The following is a 20,740-nucleotide window of genomic DNA, read 5'->3' as shown; positions in this document are numbered from 1 at the left end:
TTTCTCAGACTGTAGTATCACTGATAAGACAATAAAGGCTTTAAGTTTCCTACACCACACTACTAAAGCTGAGGTGACTTCGCTTGAGCCAGGCCCTCACCACTGAAACCTGACAGCCAGAAATGAAGTGTACAGACACCAGCACCTCACGCTGCACTGCCAGTGCATCTGCTGGGGGTGAAATCAAACCTGGCTGAGACTCCCACGCTTGCACAAGGTGCTCTCTTGTCAGGACTCACACTGCAGCCAGACACTCAGGAGCTACCATTTAATGGACTGTGATCCATGCTACAGAACAGACAGCAAGACCATCTTAAATCTCAACTTACTGAACATACTTCCAATATACATTTAATATGGTCCAACAACAACAACAAAATTCTACTACAGCCCACAGTTGTGCTAATACCCCACCTTTCCAGTGACAACAGGTACCAAAACCAGCACTTCGGGTGTAACATTTCCAACCTTGACACTGTTTAAGTAAAAATACAAATCCCAATTTTTAAAAAGGAACTTAATTTCATTCCAAGTGTTTAACCATGTAAACATTCAATTCCTCACAGAAAAAGGGATTCAGTATTTTCATAACCAATGAGCCTGCACTGATCTAATTTCTCTTTAAAGATACCTACAGGACTTGAGGAATAAGAGTTCCTTTCTCTAGATATGCTTAAGCTATCATAATACTGATCACACTGGCACATTTTATAATATCAAACTTTATTGCTCGAAACTAATTGTCTGAAAAATACACATGTAGTACTCAAAGACCGAACACAGAGGATTACATGATTGTGCAGAAAAAAAGCAAGCAGAGGCTCAGTGAAAATGAGGCTTTATAGTTGTACCAATTTAGCACTGGCACTAAGCAACTGCACCCAACACAACTCAAACAGCAACCATTGTTACCTGCTGGGACAATAAGGATGAACTTTGTTTTGTTTTCCCGCTTTCGCAGATACACTTTGAAATACTGTCATTGATAATTTTATTTGGTTAATAACAGCATGGCTTCTTGCACTTCACGTTTCTTCCCACAGAAAGTTAGGAGGCTATCACTTCCTGAATTTCATTCCAGAACCAAAGTACAGTTTAGGGAATTAGTAAGATAATCATGATGCTTTTAAATACTTGGACATTACAAATATATTTGTATAAAGCCTAACAGCATCACAGGAGAATGGAAGTTTACATACAACAGTTAAGGTTATGCATAATAGTCTTTCCAAACTTCTGAGTACCCAACTAATTCATCAGTTTTGTCTAATAAATATGGTAAAAAAAGCTGATGACTGGTGTTTCAGTAGGTAGCATCTGACTAGTCACCGGAAGTCACAGTAAGTTTTCTGTCAGTACCATGAAGATTTGAATGCACACGAATTTAATCCTTGAAGTCAATATACCACACTTTTGTCAAGAAGCACATCATATGCAAAGCAAAAATTGTCTAATCCCCAAAGGATGGAACAGTTCTTAAAAATACACTCCATCCCTATAAAAATACCCATCTTCCTCTGGATATAGAAGGGATAAATAACAAGTATCAGTGACAAAAGCAGCAGTTTTATGCATTCATACAATCAGATCTAAACCTTTACAGCCGATTACCTAGAAAACACACAAGAGTTACAAGACAAGTTTAGGATACATCTTGAATCACACTGTAAGTGTTCATGCAGAAGCTGAAGTTAATGCAATGATCTATCCTCTATCACAGCAGCTCGTGCTTATGTGCAAATGCAAGACTGTTACACTCCAAACAATAGTAAACATTAAAACACAAGAATACTTCACAATGACATAAACAGCAGTTACGTTGTTTGTTCCAGCAGTTATTGCGCTATTTTCTGGACATCTCTCCAGTTAAAGGCTGCAGCAAGGTCTAATACCATCTTTTTTTGTTTGTTTTTGTTTAGAATGCATAATATACGTTCTAGGCTTTGGTTCACAATGAAATCTCTGGATGTTTTAATTAAGGGCAATGGTCACCTTGTGATTCTGATAGTGGCAGACTGAGGTAATACAGCAATCCTCTTAAAATTAATGAAAACAAATTGGTAAGTGAGGCATCTATGGATATTCTGCAGGTGACCTGCAAATGCATTGACATTCTGATTTCAGAAAAATAAAAAAGATCTACAAGGGTGATTTGTCTTTTACAGTGCCATCCAAGTACAGATTTTTCTGCTGAAAACACAAGCTGAAATAAAACCTATCTAAGAGTAATACATTTAGGCATAGATAAAAGCCCTGTCTTTATGAAAAGAAACAGAAAAGTCCCAATAAAAAAACAACAAAAAGAGACAAACAGCAATCACTGTTTGTCACTACTGCACCAATATTATATATACCCTTCAAAAGATGGAGATTTATTAAAGCTATACAAAAAAAAGCAGAGGCAGTGGTTTTTTTTTTTGTCTTTTTTTTTTTTTTTTAAGACAGGCCACTTCTTTAAATAATAGTTTATATACTGTCTTCCAACTACCCGTATCCTGTTGTAACAGGATTACAACTCATGGAACTAAAAAGCTAAATATAATAATAAAAACTGGGTGGATTCATATTTGCAGAGACCTCCAAGCGTATCATTTAAACACAAACAGGTAAGACTCCATGACTCCTCCTGTTTAACCTCATACATTATATGCAACACATTAGAGAATGTTAGTTTGAAATACAAATTAAAATCCACGTATTTCCAAAGTAACACGTAATGTTAAAAGAAGGTCTTACAATACTGATGCCAACATTTTAAATCCAGTAGGCACTAAATTCAATATACTGCAGCACTCTCTATGTAACATGGTAAATTAAAAAACAAAACCACATCAAAATCAGAATAAAACCAAAACAAAACCAAAAAAACCCTCAAGCCCCCAGATTCCTGTCAACATAAGTACCAGGAGCTGCAGCAGGTACAGAGAACTGACCTTTTATTCCCAACAGGAGCAGGAGTGTAAAAATGGAGCAGTGCAGCTCCTGGATAAATCACTGCAGCCCTGCCACTAGCTTGGTTTTCACACTCTTCTTAAAGACCAAACCAAAAAATGGTTCCAAGAGAAGACTTAACTGCAGTCACCCAGTGAATCCTGTATGAAGGATGAAACCCACAGAGCAGACTGCCACACTATTTCTTCTGTGCTTGGCTTAATAAAGCCTCAGATGACACAGTGAGTACTGCCTGTTAGCCAGGATTGTATTTTAGACTAGTTGCATATTTGTGATTTTCTTATTTATAACAGGTTATGGTCTCATTCTACTTATTGTTCTATGTCATATTCCAAATCTACATTCTAATTTTCCTTGCAGAAGTTACACACTTTCTTTAAAAACTAAAAATGTAATTAAAAAAAGTAAAAACAAAAACTTCTTAAAAAACCCTAAATTGCTGCAGTCAGACTTAAGGGTTGTGTTGATTTTTTTTCTAAATTCTTTGCTTTTATGGTGCAAATTAATTAAGACTTAACAAGTCAGATGCAATCTGACACCAAACAAATGAGAAATTGTTTTATTGCTGGGAAAAGGGAGTAGAAAGTCATTGGCAAAATATTTTCAGGCTATCAACCATCATCAGCTGCATTTTGGCTCCAAGCTTTGAAAACAGCCTTTCAAATTACAGTTTTTATTTTAATCATATATGTGGGGCCATATTTTCCCTGTTCAACTGATCCATAAACTAACACAGGCTCTTTTCATTTAAAATAAACCCCGGTAATTTTGAATCTCCAACCTGTTACTCTTAACACTACCAGGTATTCTTGTTCTTTTCAAGTAATAACAAAATCTGCATCTTGTAATCTCAAATAACTAAGCCTGGCAGGAGACAAGAAACAAAACAAAAAGAAACAGCATTACTGGCCTAATTCTATGGCATTAGAAACATTGCTCATCACTTTCCTGTATTTGTCACCAAAGTGTCTTATCAGTGCATATTATTATGTGCTGAAATGCAACAAAACTTTTCACAAAAATAGTTTTAGGCATGTTCATACAAGAAGATGTACATATATTTCTTTTATATATACATATATATGAATGTGTATATATATAATATCAGCTTCAACCTGTACATAGATATTCTGAATTTCATACTTAAAATACATCCATTTCAAACAACATGGATGGCTTTCCAGGAGAAAGTGCTTGATTGGTTTTATCCTGTGTGAACATGCCTGTCCTCTGTGCATTTGCCCCAGTAGAGATCTTTATGATCAATTCTTTAAACATACATATCTCAGAGGTATTAAACAAGAAAAAAAAAACCAAAGAAAAAGAAACTAGGAAAAAGTAATATTGCCCTGATGATGCAAAAAGAACAATGCATAACTGAAGCAGCTTGGATTTTAAAAGTTATCTTGCATTCTGCAGCAAACAATTTTTAAATAATTGTTGAAAATCTAGTTCCTCCATTTGTGTTATTGCTCCCCACTTGTACATTTTCTCATTACACATCAACAGTACAGAGAGGTTCACTACCAGGTTGAGCCGATTCCACTATTGTCATCTTGGGTTTCTTTCGGGTTTCCTCCTAAAAAATACAAAACGACCCCCACCACAGTCACAAAGAGAAGAGAATCCTGAAACAGTTAAAATTCTGAACAATTTTAGCCAAACTTGTGTGAATTGTTGCAAGAGGCTAACTAGGGCTAATGTTAAAAATAAATGTACTGAAGTAGGTACAATCAAGTTATAAGCCAGTTTAGAAGAGAGGATGAAAGTCTCCCCAGAAGTAGACCCTAATCAAATTCTGAAGAGCTCTCTCTACTTGAAATACTGTGTAAAATAAGCAAAAAAAAAAAAAAAATCTGATCATTGGTACAAGTGACCCATGACATTCATGCTGTTTGTAAATACATAAGAATGTATACTCACTCTTTCCTGTGCCAGTTTTTTCATTTCCTCCTGTAACTTATTCAGGATGTGCAGATTTGGCTTGTTCTTTTTGGCATACTGCTGAAGTTCTATCACACTTCTATCAGAGGTTTCCTATTCAATAGAATCATAAGCAACAACTGATCAACTTTATGAAAAAAAAATTAATGTACATGGAGCAAAGTTTATTCTGTAGTACTTCTGTAGTTAGTTGGACTTCCTTAAGTAGGAACATCTACTTCCACGAGTTAGTTAAATAGGTTCTTTAATTTTGACCTGGAAGATGCAAGATTAACACAATTATTACTGTCAATGAAATCCAGGCACCTTAAAGTTTTGTTGTAACTAAATTTACAAATCCAGAAAAATCCAAAAGCAAAACTCCAGTCACAGGGTAGGTTATACTCAAACAAAAGCATGCTCACCTGTTTAACCAGCTTGCTATTCTCTCTGCCATACATTCGCAAGAGAGAGCCCCAATTTTTCACATGTGGATGCAGTAGCTGAAGGATTTTCTGAGACGCCAATTGCTTCCCCACTCTTTTATTTTTGCCTGTAAGAATAACCATGGAAGTGTGTCAATACCAGCACACTGTCTAATGAGACAGCCGCAAATATTCACTTGTGTTAGTCATAACTGAGATACCAGAGCAGAGCAGGATAAGCACGTAACAAACTTGGTGGCTGAACAAGCACCCTCAGAACGGACAGCAAAGGAGAACAGGAAGAGAGAAAGGGAGATTCAGAGGTCACACCAATTATTGTACTTACACCAGCCTCGCACTGTGTGCTTGCCACAAGTCATGACATATTCACTCTTCTGATTTTTCCCAGGAATCACTTCAAACTTTATGGATGTATCACCCATTCCGTGGTTTCTTAAGCACAAACACAATCAAGATCACATATTAAGCAAAATGACAAACAAGTGAAGCGGTTGCAGTTTATCATCTTGGATAGTCATTGCAATGACATTAGATATATTAATAACAAATGTCAATACATTAATTAACAAAGAGATCTTTTTTGATCAGTAACTTGAGTCAAATGAAAAAGCAACCCTGTATGAAAGAAACAACATACATTTGTCCAGTAACTACATCCTGATCTCCAAAGAGGCATGAACAGCAAATATCAATTAGAGAGGACTCGGCATTAACCAGGTCAGTCCCCACCACGTCTCTCCCAGGCCCAGGGAGCACAGGAGCTCAGGCAGGGTCACTGACAAACACCAGCAACAAGCAAACAGCAACACCTCACACCACACAGGGGTCCTCATGCTGCAGCCTTACCTTTTAAGGCACTCATGGAGAATCTGATACGGAGACAAGAGTCCAGCTTTACTGGTGAGTTCATATACCCGTGAGTCCTCAATACTGATATGGTTAAAATACTGCAAAGGAATTGAAAAGGGTTATTGTGCTTTGTGCAAAGAAAACCCTAATGATGTCCTTAACCCTAACTTCTGTTATGCTATACTCAAAAAATTCTGTTGCTCTGTGCTTAATACTTTAAAAAGTGTTTTAAAATCCGTAATGGATGAAAAGCAACATTATTAAAACTGTCACACCTAATCATACATTTGCAGACAAATTTTAACTCCAATCTTACATTATTCAATATGTACATAAAAACTACAATCTTATAAACTCTTTATCATAATTTCTCCCTTGAGGACAAGGTTACTTTATTTAACTAAATATGAAGCTTTATCAAAATGCTGTGGTTTAATAAAAGAAAACCGAACAGCTATTGGCGCATTTGGTATTTTATTTTAAAAGAATGGAAAAAATTGTCTGCATTTCCTTAATGACCATTTCAGTAGTGCATGGCATACAATACAGTTCTATGTTAAAGCAAGGGTACAAATAACTCATTCTGTATATAACTTCATTCTAGAAAACATTCCTTTCAGGCTGATCACTGATTTTTCCTTTACTCCTTACTGATGGTATCATTGATCAATGAGCTATTTAATTCTCCCAGTACCTGAGCATATAGCACAACTCTCCTCTTAAAGAAATTTTTCCTTTGATTTACTCAAATGTCACTGCCTAAACTATGAGATTTCACTATGTGGTAATAGAAACATCTCAGAAGCCTGAGCACTTTTACTTCTTACTTGGTGTCCTAAGATTGACACACAAAACCAAACAGCATCTAGCTCTGAACCTTTACTGGTATCAGCCAGAGGACTCTGGAAGGTAGGGCAGTACAGGCAGTCTGGTACCTTGCAACATCTCAGGTCTTCAGTAAGCGACCTGATGTGTCAATGAAGACAGCAGTTCTCTGAATCAGAGCAAATTTACTGATCTATTCCGATAGGAAAAAAAAAGTATTTTCTTAGCCGTAAGTCTTGCTCTAAATGAAGGATTTTATATTTCCATTTGACTGAGAAAACAATATTATTAATTTTAAGTAACTTTCTGATATTAAATGTGCAGTGTTTTAAAAACCAAACTCAAATGACACCAGCCAGGAAGCATGAGCTCAGTACCTCAAGTTCTTGACTGTCTTTGGGCTTCTCCTCAGAGGTCTGTTTAACAAAGTCAGGAATAAGGATTTCCAGTGTAGCTCGAGCTGCAGAGAGTGATTAAACATTTTGATTAGGTTTATTTTGAACAAAAATATCTCCTCTAGAAATTGACAGGTATTTTTTTCTGGTAAGAAATGTATTCACTTACACTTTCCAAGGGAAAAAAAGTTCTACTTGTTCAACCTGATAATTGAAGTCTTGTAATTAATTAAAATAAGAAGAAACTACTTTTTATAAGTGCCTACAAAAGGAAAAATATTCCAGTCTCATTTTAGAAGTGATATAGAGCCTTTAAGACCTAAAAATAAAGAGTTATCATCCCCTAGTTCTTACAGCAAAACCCTTGTACTGTATCACTATGGCCCTCAGAACCCCAGAATGGTACAAGAAGCAAATAGATCAACAATTCAGCAGTTGGCACTGAGAAAGAAAAAAACATTACCAGCTTTATTCTTGGCAAGTTTTTTGCTGCTGGCAGTTCCTGCCCCATAAGTTACACCATCAATAATCACTGAGGCTCCAAAAGGTTCACTTGGGTTCTCTGGAAATGGAGGAGGAAAGAAAAGAAAGCTTTTTGGAACTCCCAATGTATATGAAATATCACCACTATCAAGATTTGTTTTCTTAATTTCAACTTGAAGAGGAATGGAAATGGTTTATTCTTCACGAAGACTGAAAAATTGTTTTATTAACAGTTTTCCATTAACAGACTTACCACCATATACATCATTCTTCCAAATAAAGAACTTACAGATTCTAAGAGATCACTGGTAATCTGCCAGAATTCAAATATTAATTCCAAAGTTTTTGCATCATGGTGTGTATACAAGAGCTACACATTTTGATATTGGAAATTCAGTTGTATTATGTAATGCATACCCAGGAATAATGTAATTCTGAATGATTATAAGATACCCTCTAAAAAAACCCCCAAACAGCAAAAGCAAGAATGAATGGAACATATATTATACCACTTAAGGAAAGAAAACCCCAATATTAACTTGATTCCAGTTATATCTTCCATATATGCAATACTTTTGGATTCTTGATTAAGCATCAAAATCAGGATACAGTTGTTGAAGAAAACAGACTTACCACATTCAAAGAAATTGTAAACAGGGCGAACCTTTAGGACTCGTTGCATATATTCATGCAAGATGCAAACTTCAGACTTCCCATTGGGATTAATGACAAACTCTGCAAAAATGACAGAAAGAAGGGAAGAAGCTAATTAGTTCCAGTCTTTGAAAGATCATTTCTGTTACAAATAAATCAATACTAGGCAACACTCAGCATTAAAAAGAGCTGAAGGTAGTCATCACTTACCAGGACTGTAACCTTAAACAAAAATATTCTTGTTTAGAAATTGGTCTTTATAATAGGAAGTATATTTTGACAGTATTTTTTCTTTACCATGTAATATATGATGGGTCAAAGAACACAGAATACTGGATCAGGAATAAAGTGGCCTTATTACAGGATTTTTTTTATTTTCAGTCAAGCTTAGAACTGCAATTAGTCTTCAATAAAGACTATTTGAACTCCAGGTAGATCAGCTAACCTTTCTTTATGGGTGCATCCTGCACAGACAGGGTGATGAGTTTCTGGTTGGCCGGCAGGATGGGCCGCTCGGACTCCGCCTGCTTCCGCTTCATCTCCCGGTTGAATTGGCGTCGCTCGGCCCAGGTCCGGAATTTCTTTACAGTCACTTGTTCGAAGTCAAAACGCTTCTCAAGATAGCGCCTAAAATCTTCCAGATCTGAGAAACACAATCAAGTTACTCTCTCTACCACTGAACAAGCATTAGGTTCTCCATTTCCACTGTTTTAAACGTGCTGTAATTATTTTCTTAGACTAGGAGCAAAAGGTTAAGATGCTGTTTTGGACTAACAGAAATAATTTTAAGTTTTCTCGCTATAGGATCAAATGCAAAATGTTTGTGCAAACCAGAAAACAAAATTAAAAAAACACCATTTTGTTCTGCCACTTGATAATTTTACTAATCCCTAACCAGCATTAATACCCAACACAATTTGCAACAAAAGACAGTAATTGTTCTGCTTCAACATCTAACCACCTTCCCTTTACCTGAAGCAAGCTACACAGTGAGTACAGTAATTATGCTTTCAGCCTCAGTTCCCTGAAGCCAAACCCAACTGTTGCTGCCTACTTATTATGCAGTGTACCATGAAACACTGTACAGTGATGCTCCATGAACTCCATGAGTATCTGCAGCCTCTATGCAGAATTTAACACATTAAATCCACATACAGAGTACTAAAAGATCGCCCCTTGTAGTACAGCTACTTCTCCTTTATAGGATATTCTGCAGATATAATCAGCAAAAATAAAGAGTAGCATCCACAGATGTAAACAAACAAAAGCAAGCTGCTGATATTGCTTCCTTCCACAAGGGATTCCAAATGCAAGTCACACTTACACTTGATCACTCAGTATCTTTTTCAGTAATACAGAACAGATCCTATTTAAAGAGAGAGATAGACAGGTGAACTTCATGTAAAAAAAATAAGTGCTTACTGACTTTAATTTTGCTGCTACATATTGATGATTTGGGATATTTTTTTACATCTTTTGGCATGGTTTTTGGACTGGACATGACATATGTAATGAAAACAAGTTTTATGTCTGAGCACTACAAAGACAAATGTAGCCTATGATCCATACCAATATTCTGAGCAGCAGAAATTTACACGGATGGGACTCTCAGGTATGCAGATGTGGTAATTAACACATGAGCTTCCTCTCACAAGTTCATCTCTGCTGGGTGGTGATTTTGGCATGATGTCTCTCAACAACTTTTTGTGTAAAGGCTATCAGATTTGCATAAATAAAATAATGAAGCATATCACCCCTTTGTAGGAGTGCAATTGTATTTGCATGACTTAGTCTGCTAGACTTGTGCAAATACAAATATAGTTTAACTACATAATTTATCTTAAGAGATCATCCTGAAAATAGATACAACTCAGCCAATACAGAGGGTGCATAGAAAAGCCTATTTGCAGAAGTCACACAAACAACTGACAACAGCACTGACATAACTGATTCTTCAATGGAGATAAAGTCTACAGGACTAAACTACCAAAATGCTCACGTTTTTCAGTAAAACTTTTCCATGTGGACTCTCAGAGCTTCGGGCAAGACTACAATTCAGTAGCCAAGTCTGGAATAAAACTTCCCAAATGCCATTACCCAGCTCAAGTCAAGAAAAGACTTCACTTCCCATACATACCTACAGATTCATCTTTACATACTTCAACTTTGGCCTTAACTTGTCCCAAAGCTCCTTGTGCTGCATCTCCCCCAGAGGGGTCTTTGTCATCTAAAGGCCCAGAATCAGCAGCAGTGGAATCTGGTTCTTCTGTTTGGCAGTCCAGTTCTGAGGATTTATCTAGGTGCTTTACAGGTGATACTTCCCCATTAGGGGTTATGTCATTGTTTTGTTCCCTTTCCTCATTTTCCTTCATTTTTTTGTAATGAAAGCAGGGAATGCTACTAAGGGGAGGATCATGTTTCTGCAAATATAAAATAATACAGAAGGTTTCAGTATCTCAAGGTCACCAAAAGCAAAACTCCAACCCAAAAGATGCAACCAAGATTTATTCAGTCTAGGCTCAAGCTCCTCTTCAGTCAACAAAGTCATTCTACTCAAGAGCTGAGCAGGGCCACTCCTGTGGGATCTTCACACTGTGTAACACTGATACAAACCCACATGTTTAGATCCAGACTACAGTCTGTTCAGCTGTATGCAAATACTACATGCTTTCATAAAATCCATTGAGCTTTCCTGGGGCATAAACCCATGGCATTAAATCCAATTTCTGCAGATTCCTTGGGTTCATGAATGTCATATCCTTACTTCTGCAAATGCGGACCACAAGCCACAGCTCAGATTAGTTTATATTTACAAAGAAATGATCCCTATATATTTTTCATGGTGCAATAAACCCTTGATTTTGCAGCCATACTAGAAAAGTGAAGGCACCAAACAAGATCATCTCATTCACTTTAACTGCCCAAACAGAAAAACAAAGCACCTAAGAAAATCATATCAGATTTTCAGGAACAAAAGAGTTTACTTTTCAAGGATCTTAATTCTAATACTGGAAACAAGCCTGCCAAAGTAGAAAAATATCCAACTGCTTGCATGAACATACCTAATTTTTTTAATTTTAGTAAGTATTTAAGTAATTGACAGCTCTCACCCTTATGCTTCCTGTTCCCAAAAAATAAGGTCTAGACCAGGTAACAACTCTAGATTCTCTGTGCAGATATACAGGAATGCCCGAGTTATGGAATGTCATGATCCATCCATCTGGCAAAGGTTCTGTAGGAGGGCGGCCACGACCTTTAAAGCAAATAATGGCTTTAAACTTGGATAGACTGCTCAGAAGAATAGAAATAAAAGCCAGGTTTTTATTTATTTTTTTTTTCTGTCCCAAAGAATAAAATGGCACTGAAACAAGATTAAAAATGTTTTGTAGAGAGATGTTGTTTTAATAACAAGGTATATGCTCCTAACCCAGACTAAATCCTGCAAAATCACAGATTCCATGACGTTCTCAACTAAAGGCGATAGCAGCAGTAGTTTTTATATAGACTGATTTGTTTGTTTCGTCATTGAATTCTCTTTTCTTTAGTCTTTTTCTACTTATCACAAGCACCAGTATCTACTGGAGAAGTCATACTCGCTTCAGAAACAACTTCATTTTCCATTAAAAATTTTTCACTTGACACTCAGGAATAAATTTGCATCGAGAAACCACCAGATTCACAGACCCAAACAGCCAGAAAATAGCTTATCTCTAAGCCAAGGACTCATGTCTCTCTAAATTACAAATCAGAGACCATTCATCTTTGCCAGGAAGCTTTCAGCAATCTCTGTTACTATACAATTTTGGAGCAAAAAGTTATTTGTTTTTTTATTTTAGAATATAGTGAAGCTGTAAAATACTCCACAAGTATGTGTTTAAATTTTAATTCTAATTCAGAGGATTTTCAGTTACATTCTTCTGGATGGGTTTGTGTTCTCAGCTCTTTATTAGTAGTTTCTGACATTAATACAATGAAATTGGAGAAACGTCAGCCACTGACTTTTCTAGTTATTATTTTTAATCTAGATTGCATGCATAGAGAGACCTCACATGCAGCAATTTCAATAGCAGAAGTTATGTAATTGAAGCAGGAAAAAGACCAGAAGGACCAGAGACAAAAACCCCAGATCATCCTTGTTCACCTCCCCACCACTGAGGTAACACTCTTCATTATTTTTCACAATCACAAAAATGCACTAAAATATATTCTTATTACATACAACAGATCAAAAGCAAAAATCAACTTCACTGTTTAAGAATGTGAAAAATCATATTCCACAGTAAGAAGCCTCCCAACAATAAAATTCTCCAACACATTAACAATTTCACACAAATTGCTATCCCACACTTTGCTTGTTGATATACTTTCGTCCTACAGACACAAGCCACACACAGGATCTACAGTTATTAAATGCACGTTAACTTACTCTTCAGTACAGTTTTAATTTTGGTCATCATTGGCTGAACACTTGTCTCTCCATCAGACTGGTGATCACTTTCACCACCGTATTTCTCATTATCTAGTCTCCTTGTTTTGGGTGCTCGAAGACCCTCTTCCAGCAGAGCATCCACATCATTATCAAAGTCATCCTGAAAGAGACTTCATCAGACACTATCCTTCTGGGTCTACCAACCTCCCTTTTCCCTTGCAAAGAGAAAGCAGACATTTTTGATATGCACTTCCATACAGAGAGAAACTAGAAATTTCCAATGATTCCAGTAAAAAGACTGAAAAATAAGAAAATAAGTTTGTGAGAACTAGAATCTACATGATAAAGTGAACTGTAATTGTGTGAGAAGACTTTTAAATACTGTTTTTACAGAAAACTATACAAGCTGCCACACAACTCAGAAGTTTGACTAGAATAGTTTACAGAAGTTCTCAGCCAAAGCTCTGTCTCTGAAAATTCTGCCGTTTTGACTCATGTACTGCACACTTTGAGAAGAGATTGTTTCTTTGTATATTTTTTTCTAGCCACTTGGAAACCTCTTACCCAGCAAAGACCTGTGGATTTACTTACCTCATATGAGAAATTCAAGGTTTCTTCATCCACTTTATCTCTTTGAACGATTGCTTTAGATGTGAACCCTCCTCCTTCTTCATCTATTTCCATCAAATTGTCGGTAAAGTCTTCTAGCTCATCCAGAACTGCAAATTCCACTCTCTTTTCCTGATCAATATCATTTTCATCATCCTTCTTGTCATCACTTTCACCCCCTAGCCCTACAGCTTTACCATTACTACCACCGAAAGGACAAACATGCAAATCCCCATTGACATTATTAATACCAAACTCTGTATCTGCCTTATAATCCTGCTCAACTCCAGTGTACAGAACTTTCCTATCTTTGCTTTTGCAGCTTTCTGTAAAGCTAACACTAATCTTCACATCCTTCAGTAACTTAAGATCTGGGGTGAACTTTCGAACTGACGGTGCATGACGAGCAGTTCTCGGGCTTTGGTCACTACTCTTGGGGTCTATGATAAGACGACTTTTGTAGCAGGCAGATCCCTTTGTGAGCAGCTGTGTTCTGCAGAGACTGTGCGTGTCCCCAGCAGGGGTATCTGACTGTCCATCACCACCAGAGCCAACGTCCATTACCTCTGCGTCACTGGACGTTTGCAGGGGAGGTGGTGGAGGCTGTTCGTTGGGCGGCAGAGGTGGGGGACAAGTGTGATTCTCCACATTCATTTCTCTTGCAGGTTCTTTAGGGAGGGGTGGTACATTTTCATAGTTCTCCATTTTTAAAACTACTGTTTTAAAAAAAACAATGCTTTAATAAATGTTTATCTCTATATTCCTAACATGCATAAGTCCATCAGGATTGGTTTATCATGTTCTATTCAATATGCAACACTGATGATTCAGTTAAGCTGACTACATTGTTCTTTTCATTAATGTAGACAGCTTTCAGAATCACTGTCTCAATTATTGGAAATCACAATGCATTCAGCTTAAATAGCTGAAGACTAAGAGTGCATCTTCACTGGACAAGCTGGTCTCCTTTTCTTCTTTCAACCTACAAGAGGAAACAAACAAAAAAAGAATTTTGTCACAGGAAAAAAATGGAAATAGTATCCCAGGCAGAAAGAAAACAAGTCACTCCTTCCAGCATAAATTTCAAGTAGAAGAGTGACACAGTGAGAAAAGCAGGGTACCCAGATACCATCTTGGATGAGGCTGAAACTAGAGTGGTTTAACTGCTTGAGCTGTACACCAGCACAAGAATTTGCTAAAACAGTTGCCTTTATAATTAGTTGACTATCTCTGCTTGGTTAGCAGGCAGGGCATTAACCATGACAGACTAAAAACTGTGCATTTTGGGGAATTTTTCCCATAATTTGAAACAACCTGGTATTCAAGCCATACTTACCCACACAGCAGAAAGGCTAATTAGTTTACAGTTTAAGACAATCTGCAAAACCAACAAGATTTTAAAGACTATGGTCATGGGCTTTTCAAAGTTTAAGTTATCAGCTGTTTTTGAAATCTCACAATTTACTAAAATCTCACAGAAAATTACTCTCTAGATAACCAGATATTAGACATTTGATCTTGTATTTTGCACTATTATGGAACTATTTACTCTTTATGTCCAAAGAATTCAGGTCCAGATACATAGCATTACAGCTCAAATTAATTTTGGAAGGTATTTAGAAGCCACTGTTTTAGGGAATTTAACTCGGAAAAAGTATTCAATTCCCCTAGGAAATTTTACAGGGGATAGGGTGTGTTTGTTTAGGGTTTATTTTTCACATTAGGTGGTTCTTTCTACCATGTCTATGATGGCATCTTCAATTATACTTTTGTCATCTGTGCTGGACCATAAGCACCTAGGGAAAGGAAGGATCGTTTCTTACCTGCTTATTTTGGTTTCTCCAAGTCCCTCCATGCCAGACTGAACTAGGCTTAAATCATCCTACAAGCTAGAAACAAAGCACTGTCACTCTGCCCCAGCCAGTCAGCTGGCTGAGTCTGCTCTGTTCAAAGCATTCCCAGCTGGCAGAGAATGTCTACCCAAGTATTCTGGAAAGACAAGCTCCAAGATCTTTCCTGTTGCTGTGTAACACTGCAGGCAACAGGGCAGAAGATCTGCGTTGTCATGAGGGACTTAGAGAAACCAAGTGTAATTCTCTCATGCACCTCTACACCAGCCCTGGCAGAACAAACCAACAGCAACATCCAAACACCAGCTGGGGCAAGGCACCAAGCGGGGAATCAGAAGGTATAACAGGATCAATTAAAATTCAGCAACATACAGAAGTTACCTACCTGGAAGCTGGAAGAAAGCGTAATACGTAACAGCGCAATCTCTAATTTGGCAACAAAGCAAATTTTGCTGGGGCAGCAGAGGAGTTCTCATATTTTGTGGTGGTTTTTTGATGTGTGTGGGGTTTTTTGATCATACTCAAAACTGTGACACATCCAACATGCCGAGTTTGACATGCATTATAAAATTACTAAGGAAAAAGACCGATAAGAACTCTTGAAATAATCCCATCTTCTCTGATACAAACACATTTTCAGATTGAAAAACGGCTCATTCGCCAATAAGACAAGCAATTCTCTATCTTTAAAACCATTCCATTCTACAAGATGACCATACAACAACCTTAGCAATGAACAATTCCTTCATCCTTCAACAGGTTCTGAAACATACAATGTTGTAGAGAACACCCCTAGAAATATATTTGTCTAATAATTAACTTCCTCATCTCCAGATTAAAAAAGCAAAAAAAAGGGAATGACAAATTATTAAATTCTTTGCAGTAAATCATTAAAGTCTTAATTCTGAACAAAAGAATCAAAAGTCACAGCATGAGTTCAGCAACTCCTGGAAACGAAACACCCAAGTCATCTCATTTTTCCACCTTAAAAAGCCTTCTAAAGACTCTTGAAAAGAGCAAGCAGAAGTAGTTCACACAGAAATGAAATACTGAAATCAGCATTCTAGAATTTGAACAAGCAAAGCCTTCCTTTATGTTCGAGGAGCTACCTGGTCCAACTAGAAAGACTTATTTTTGACACGGCATAACACATGATCATGAATGCCGCTTCCAGATCCCTGATACATGTCCTGCTCCTATGCTCAAGTGTATTTTAACAACACCAATGTCAAAACGTAAGAACTTAACCTTTACCTGCCCATCTTTGGTGGCTCACTGAAACAACACCTCTGCTATTTGCAGGAAAGATGTCTTGTTATTCTATTCAAGCACTGGTAACAAATTCTTGTTGTCTTCCCTTTCTTGCTGGCTGTGAAACGATGCATAGCTGAACGATGAATAGCAAATCACTGCCAGGGATTGTCTGCTCCTCAGTACAGACACTGTGCTCAGGAAAAGTAATAGACCAAGATGGGTTCAAATGAGCTTTTCCCATTTCTAGCCATGAACCTGCCACATCCCTAGGGTAAGATAACAGTCTGGTAGTGATGCCAAAAAGATTTTTGCTTTTTTATACATTTTTCATATATTTGTAGCTCTGTAGACTACTATTATATAGCTCCTTAACTAACTCTAGTACTTTTCTTACCCTTTCTCTTAGATTTTATAACAATAAGCTGACCTTCTAAACACATTCCTGAAATATTGTTTAGTCTTATTCTAAGTAGGGGACCTACAATAAGACATAATAAGAAGTGGGACAGAGAACCGTTGGACCAACTCCAAGGGGCTGACGGAGGGGTGGGTTACTGGGGCAACTGAATCTCCTGCTGATGTACCTGTTAGATAGCCTAATTAATTAACCTTATAATTGTAGAAATCCAGTGCTGGGTGTGCCCATCACCACTGGGACACCTGGAAGCGTCCAAAGAAAGGTCTGCTTGTTACTATTCCAACACCGTTGCAAGGGGTTTTTTCTCTTTTGATCATAGGTAACAGCAGCTCCACAGTTACAATGGGCTACAATACCTGCCTATAAGCTACAAAAAGCAAGGCAGAAGCAGAGGAACACAGGTCCAATTCCCATCTACTTCCCTGCCAGCTGACATTACAATATGCCCTTTATATCAGGGTCTGGGAAAAAAAACCCAAAACAACAAAACCACTGAGCTATCAGGTATTTGGAAAGACAGAAGGGAAGAAAGGCAAAAGGATGAGTTAGATGAGCTTGTAGGTTACAAACAGCCTTAGACAAGGGAACAAATGGGCCTAAGATAAGGGAACACAACTGTCACATACAAACAGGCTCAGCGGACCAAGTTAAATCTGAACGTGAGTCAGTTTGCCTGTTGCCATTCTTAATTATATTGTCCTGAAATAACAGTTTCATTCTCTAAGGCTCCACCAAGTTCCATCAACAGTTTCCATACAGATTTGTTCCAAGGAGACACAACACCATTGGCAGCTGCACCAAGCAGTAAAAAACACTGAAAACATGAGTGCACAGCTCATTTTCTGCAGATCACCAACACATGGAATTTCCACATTTTTAACTGCTTGTTCTTATTTTAGCTGATCATTTTTAAAAGTTTCATGTCACAAAGTAAACTCAACAATACAGATACAGGGGGGGACATATAAATGTAATGTAGCAAACTGCACAAGTCCCAACAAAAGCAGAGTAATCTTAGCCTAGTTGTCTTACAGATGTCTTTTAAAGACAGAAAGGAAAAAAACAAAACTACTTTGTTTAATAAGTACTACTGCCCATTCCCACAATCAGACAGAAAAGGGATGGGAGAGAAATACACAGAGAAAGGGGTATCTTTTTTCAAGGCAGGAAACAACCAGAATCTTAAAATTTGTAACCAGCATCGCCCAAACTCAAAGAAAAATTCCCTTCAGTTACAGCAGGTCAGCAGTCTAGTAATGAGTTTAATAAAGAACATATTTTCTTTAAAGATACTTGTAACTGCAGCAAGGAACAGCATACCACAAATTCTCTCTTCAAAAAGTCACTTTTGAAAAGAAACTGTGTCAGAGACTGCTTACTTCACATTCAGTGGACCCCAAAAGGAAGAGTGGCTCAGAGCAAACTCTCCTTATTTGCTAACCAAATACAAAGTCCTCCTCCTCATCCTCCAGCCCCAAATGGCAACTCTGGTGCTGATCCATTAACCCCTTTCGAAGTAATTCCCCACTCACAGTCATCTACCTTCTTTTTATTATACCTAGTGTGTCTTTTCAATACATACAGCTCTAGAAATAAGTTAATCCTATTTATCACCACTACTAAAAAAACCAAAAAACAAAAAAAACCCCACCCAAAACAAAACCTGAAGAAACTGAATTTATTTTCTTTAAACCAGAACAGGAAGCACCAAAACAAAATACTTTTTAAGAGAACTACTACATGTAAGAACTCATCTCTTCTCATTATCAGCTGTAGAGTAGAAACATTCTGAACGAAACAACCACTTTGTGTAAGTCAGTCGTCAAGGAAGTTTAAGAAAATGCAGCCAGGGCCCAACAATAACAGTATCAGTGGCAAATACAGACAAGGCTCAAGAACTTCTCTAGTTCATAAAGCTTCATCCCATTTCAGAATGAACAGACTAGATAATTTTGGAAAGGCACACTCAGAAATGGCAAAACAATGGTTGCTTTTAGAGGTTGACCAGTTTTCTGGCAGGGTTTAGATGGTTTGGTTAATTATGTAAGACAAGAAAATGATTTACAAAAAAAGGTGAAAATCAGAGCCTAGAAAAGAGAAAATATATTTTTCTTTTCACATTATATATAAGCTTCTTACTTGTAAAGAAGAACAGCACACATAAGGAACCAAATTCCCTTCTCTTTCTCTAAAAAGCAAAACAACCCTAATGATCAAAAGGAGCTGCCCAAAAACCCTAGCAATCCAACTCCTCATCCAGAATCAAAAATAGGACCCCCTAAGTTTAATTACCTAAACAGACAGAAAAATTTCTCAAATCACAAAAATAAAAGATCTGATTCCAAGACCTCTAACTCGCAACCTAACGGAATAAAGAAACTGAATGTGTTCACCCAATTCCAGTTTATGGTCGAGCAACGCCTGGATTATTCAGGTCTCAGCAGGCAAACAAACTCTGCAGACAAACCCGAAGCCTAAGGAAAGGAGTTACAAAAGAACGAACTGCTTCCAACCAAAAAAAGCTGAAGAAAGCTGGGAGAATTAACGTTTCAGAGGCTGAACGAGATATTTTGCTATTAATAGAAAGAACACATGAAAAAGAATCCTGAGAGTTACAAAGACACCCCATTACCTTCAATGTACCAAAACTAAAAAGTCCCTGTGCGCCCGCACACACGTTGGTGCCTTCTCTTCCTAACTTTGCCCAGGAGCCGAGACACGCTCCTGTCTCCTGTACAAAGGGGGAACAGAACCCTCGCCGTGCCTCCCTTTGCCACAGACACACACGGACCTGAGGCACGGTGTAGGAACAGCCGGAGCCCATACTCCCCATCACCCCCGGCCGAGGAGGTGCCGAGGGTACAGACATGGCGTTTCCTTCCCTTCCACCATCCTGAACACAATCCCACGGCGAGGTGAGTAGGGAGGTGGCTGGGGGTGGGCGGGAAACGAAAAAAAAAAAACAAAACCAACCCAAAACACAAAACCAAAACAACCAAAGAAAAGCCCTAAACAAAATAAAACACAACACCAGCTCTGAGCAGAGGCCGCTCAGGCCGGGCGCAGGGGAAGCGCCGCACGGCAATACCCTCCGGGCAGGGCAGCACCTTCCAGTTCCAGCGATGGGATGTCGGTGCTCGGGGAGAGGCTCCTCTGGGCTCCGCGCCCGGGGGCCGCACCGGGCAGGCGGCAGGAGCGCGGCGGGCCCGCTGGCGCCGCGGCCTGTCGGGCGGAGGGGTTGGTGCTCGCGCAGGCCCGCCCTGCCCGTCGCCCCGCGGGACCCGCACCCACCTGGGCCATACCCGGCGGCCCCGCCGCTCCTGTGCCGGGGCTGCGAGTGAGGGCGAGTCCGGCCGCCTCACGATCGCCGTCCCGCACTCCGCGCCGCCGCCATCTTTAAACGCCTGCGCTGGGCCCCTCCGCTCCCCGCGGGCGGGACCCCGCGCGCGCCCCGCCAATGGCGTCCGCAGCGTCCGCTGTCAGCGATTTGAAATCCCGGCTGCCATTGGTCCATTCCCGTGCCTGTTAGCCCGCTCCGCCAATAGAGGCGCGGGAGACACCCGCCCTCACAGGCCCGGGCCATGGCGGGGCGGGCGGATCCTTTGTGTGGCCCGGGCTGCACTCGGGACTTTTCCCACCCCGTACGGACCAGC

At 38.8% G+C, this 20,740-nt stretch overlaps 1 protein-coding gene across 1 annotated transcript; it reads right to left on the bottom strand.

The window, feature by feature from the left end:
• Positions 1–704: 704 nt before the first annotated feature.
• Positions 705–20,520, bottom strand: DGCR8 (DGCR8 microprocessor complex subunit). The gene is made up of 14 exons (XM_042035087.1): positions 20,379–20,520; positions 13,548–14,547; positions 12,954–13,116; positions 11,638–11,780; positions 10,665–10,947; positions 8,973–9,170; positions 8,507–8,608; positions 7,854–7,952; positions 7,373–7,455; positions 6,168–6,268; positions 5,647–5,753; positions 5,301–5,428; positions 4,876–4,989; positions 705–4,531 (listed from the first exon to the last, which is right to left on the bottom strand). The coding sequence occupies exons 2-14, from the start codon at positions 14,268–14,270 to the stop codon at positions 4,448–4,450; spliced, it is 2,328 nt and encodes a 775-aa protein (XP_041891021.1). The 5' UTR covers positions 14,271–14,547; positions 20,379–20,520; the 3' UTR covers positions 705–4,447.
• Positions 20,521–20,740: the final 220 nt, after the last annotated feature.

Source organism: Corvus kubaryi, unplaced genomic scaffold, assembly GCF_017639235.1.
Source record: "Corvus kubaryi isolate FWS band 111438036 unplaced genomic scaffold, C.kubaryi_AGA036_p1.0 37382, whole genome shotgun sequence".
NCBI lineage: Eukaryota > Metazoa > Chordata > Aves > Passeriformes > Corvidae > Corvus > Corvus kubaryi.
The sequence above is the reverse complement of the archived record's forward strand: the minus strand, read 5'-3'. Positions and strand labels throughout refer to the sequence as shown.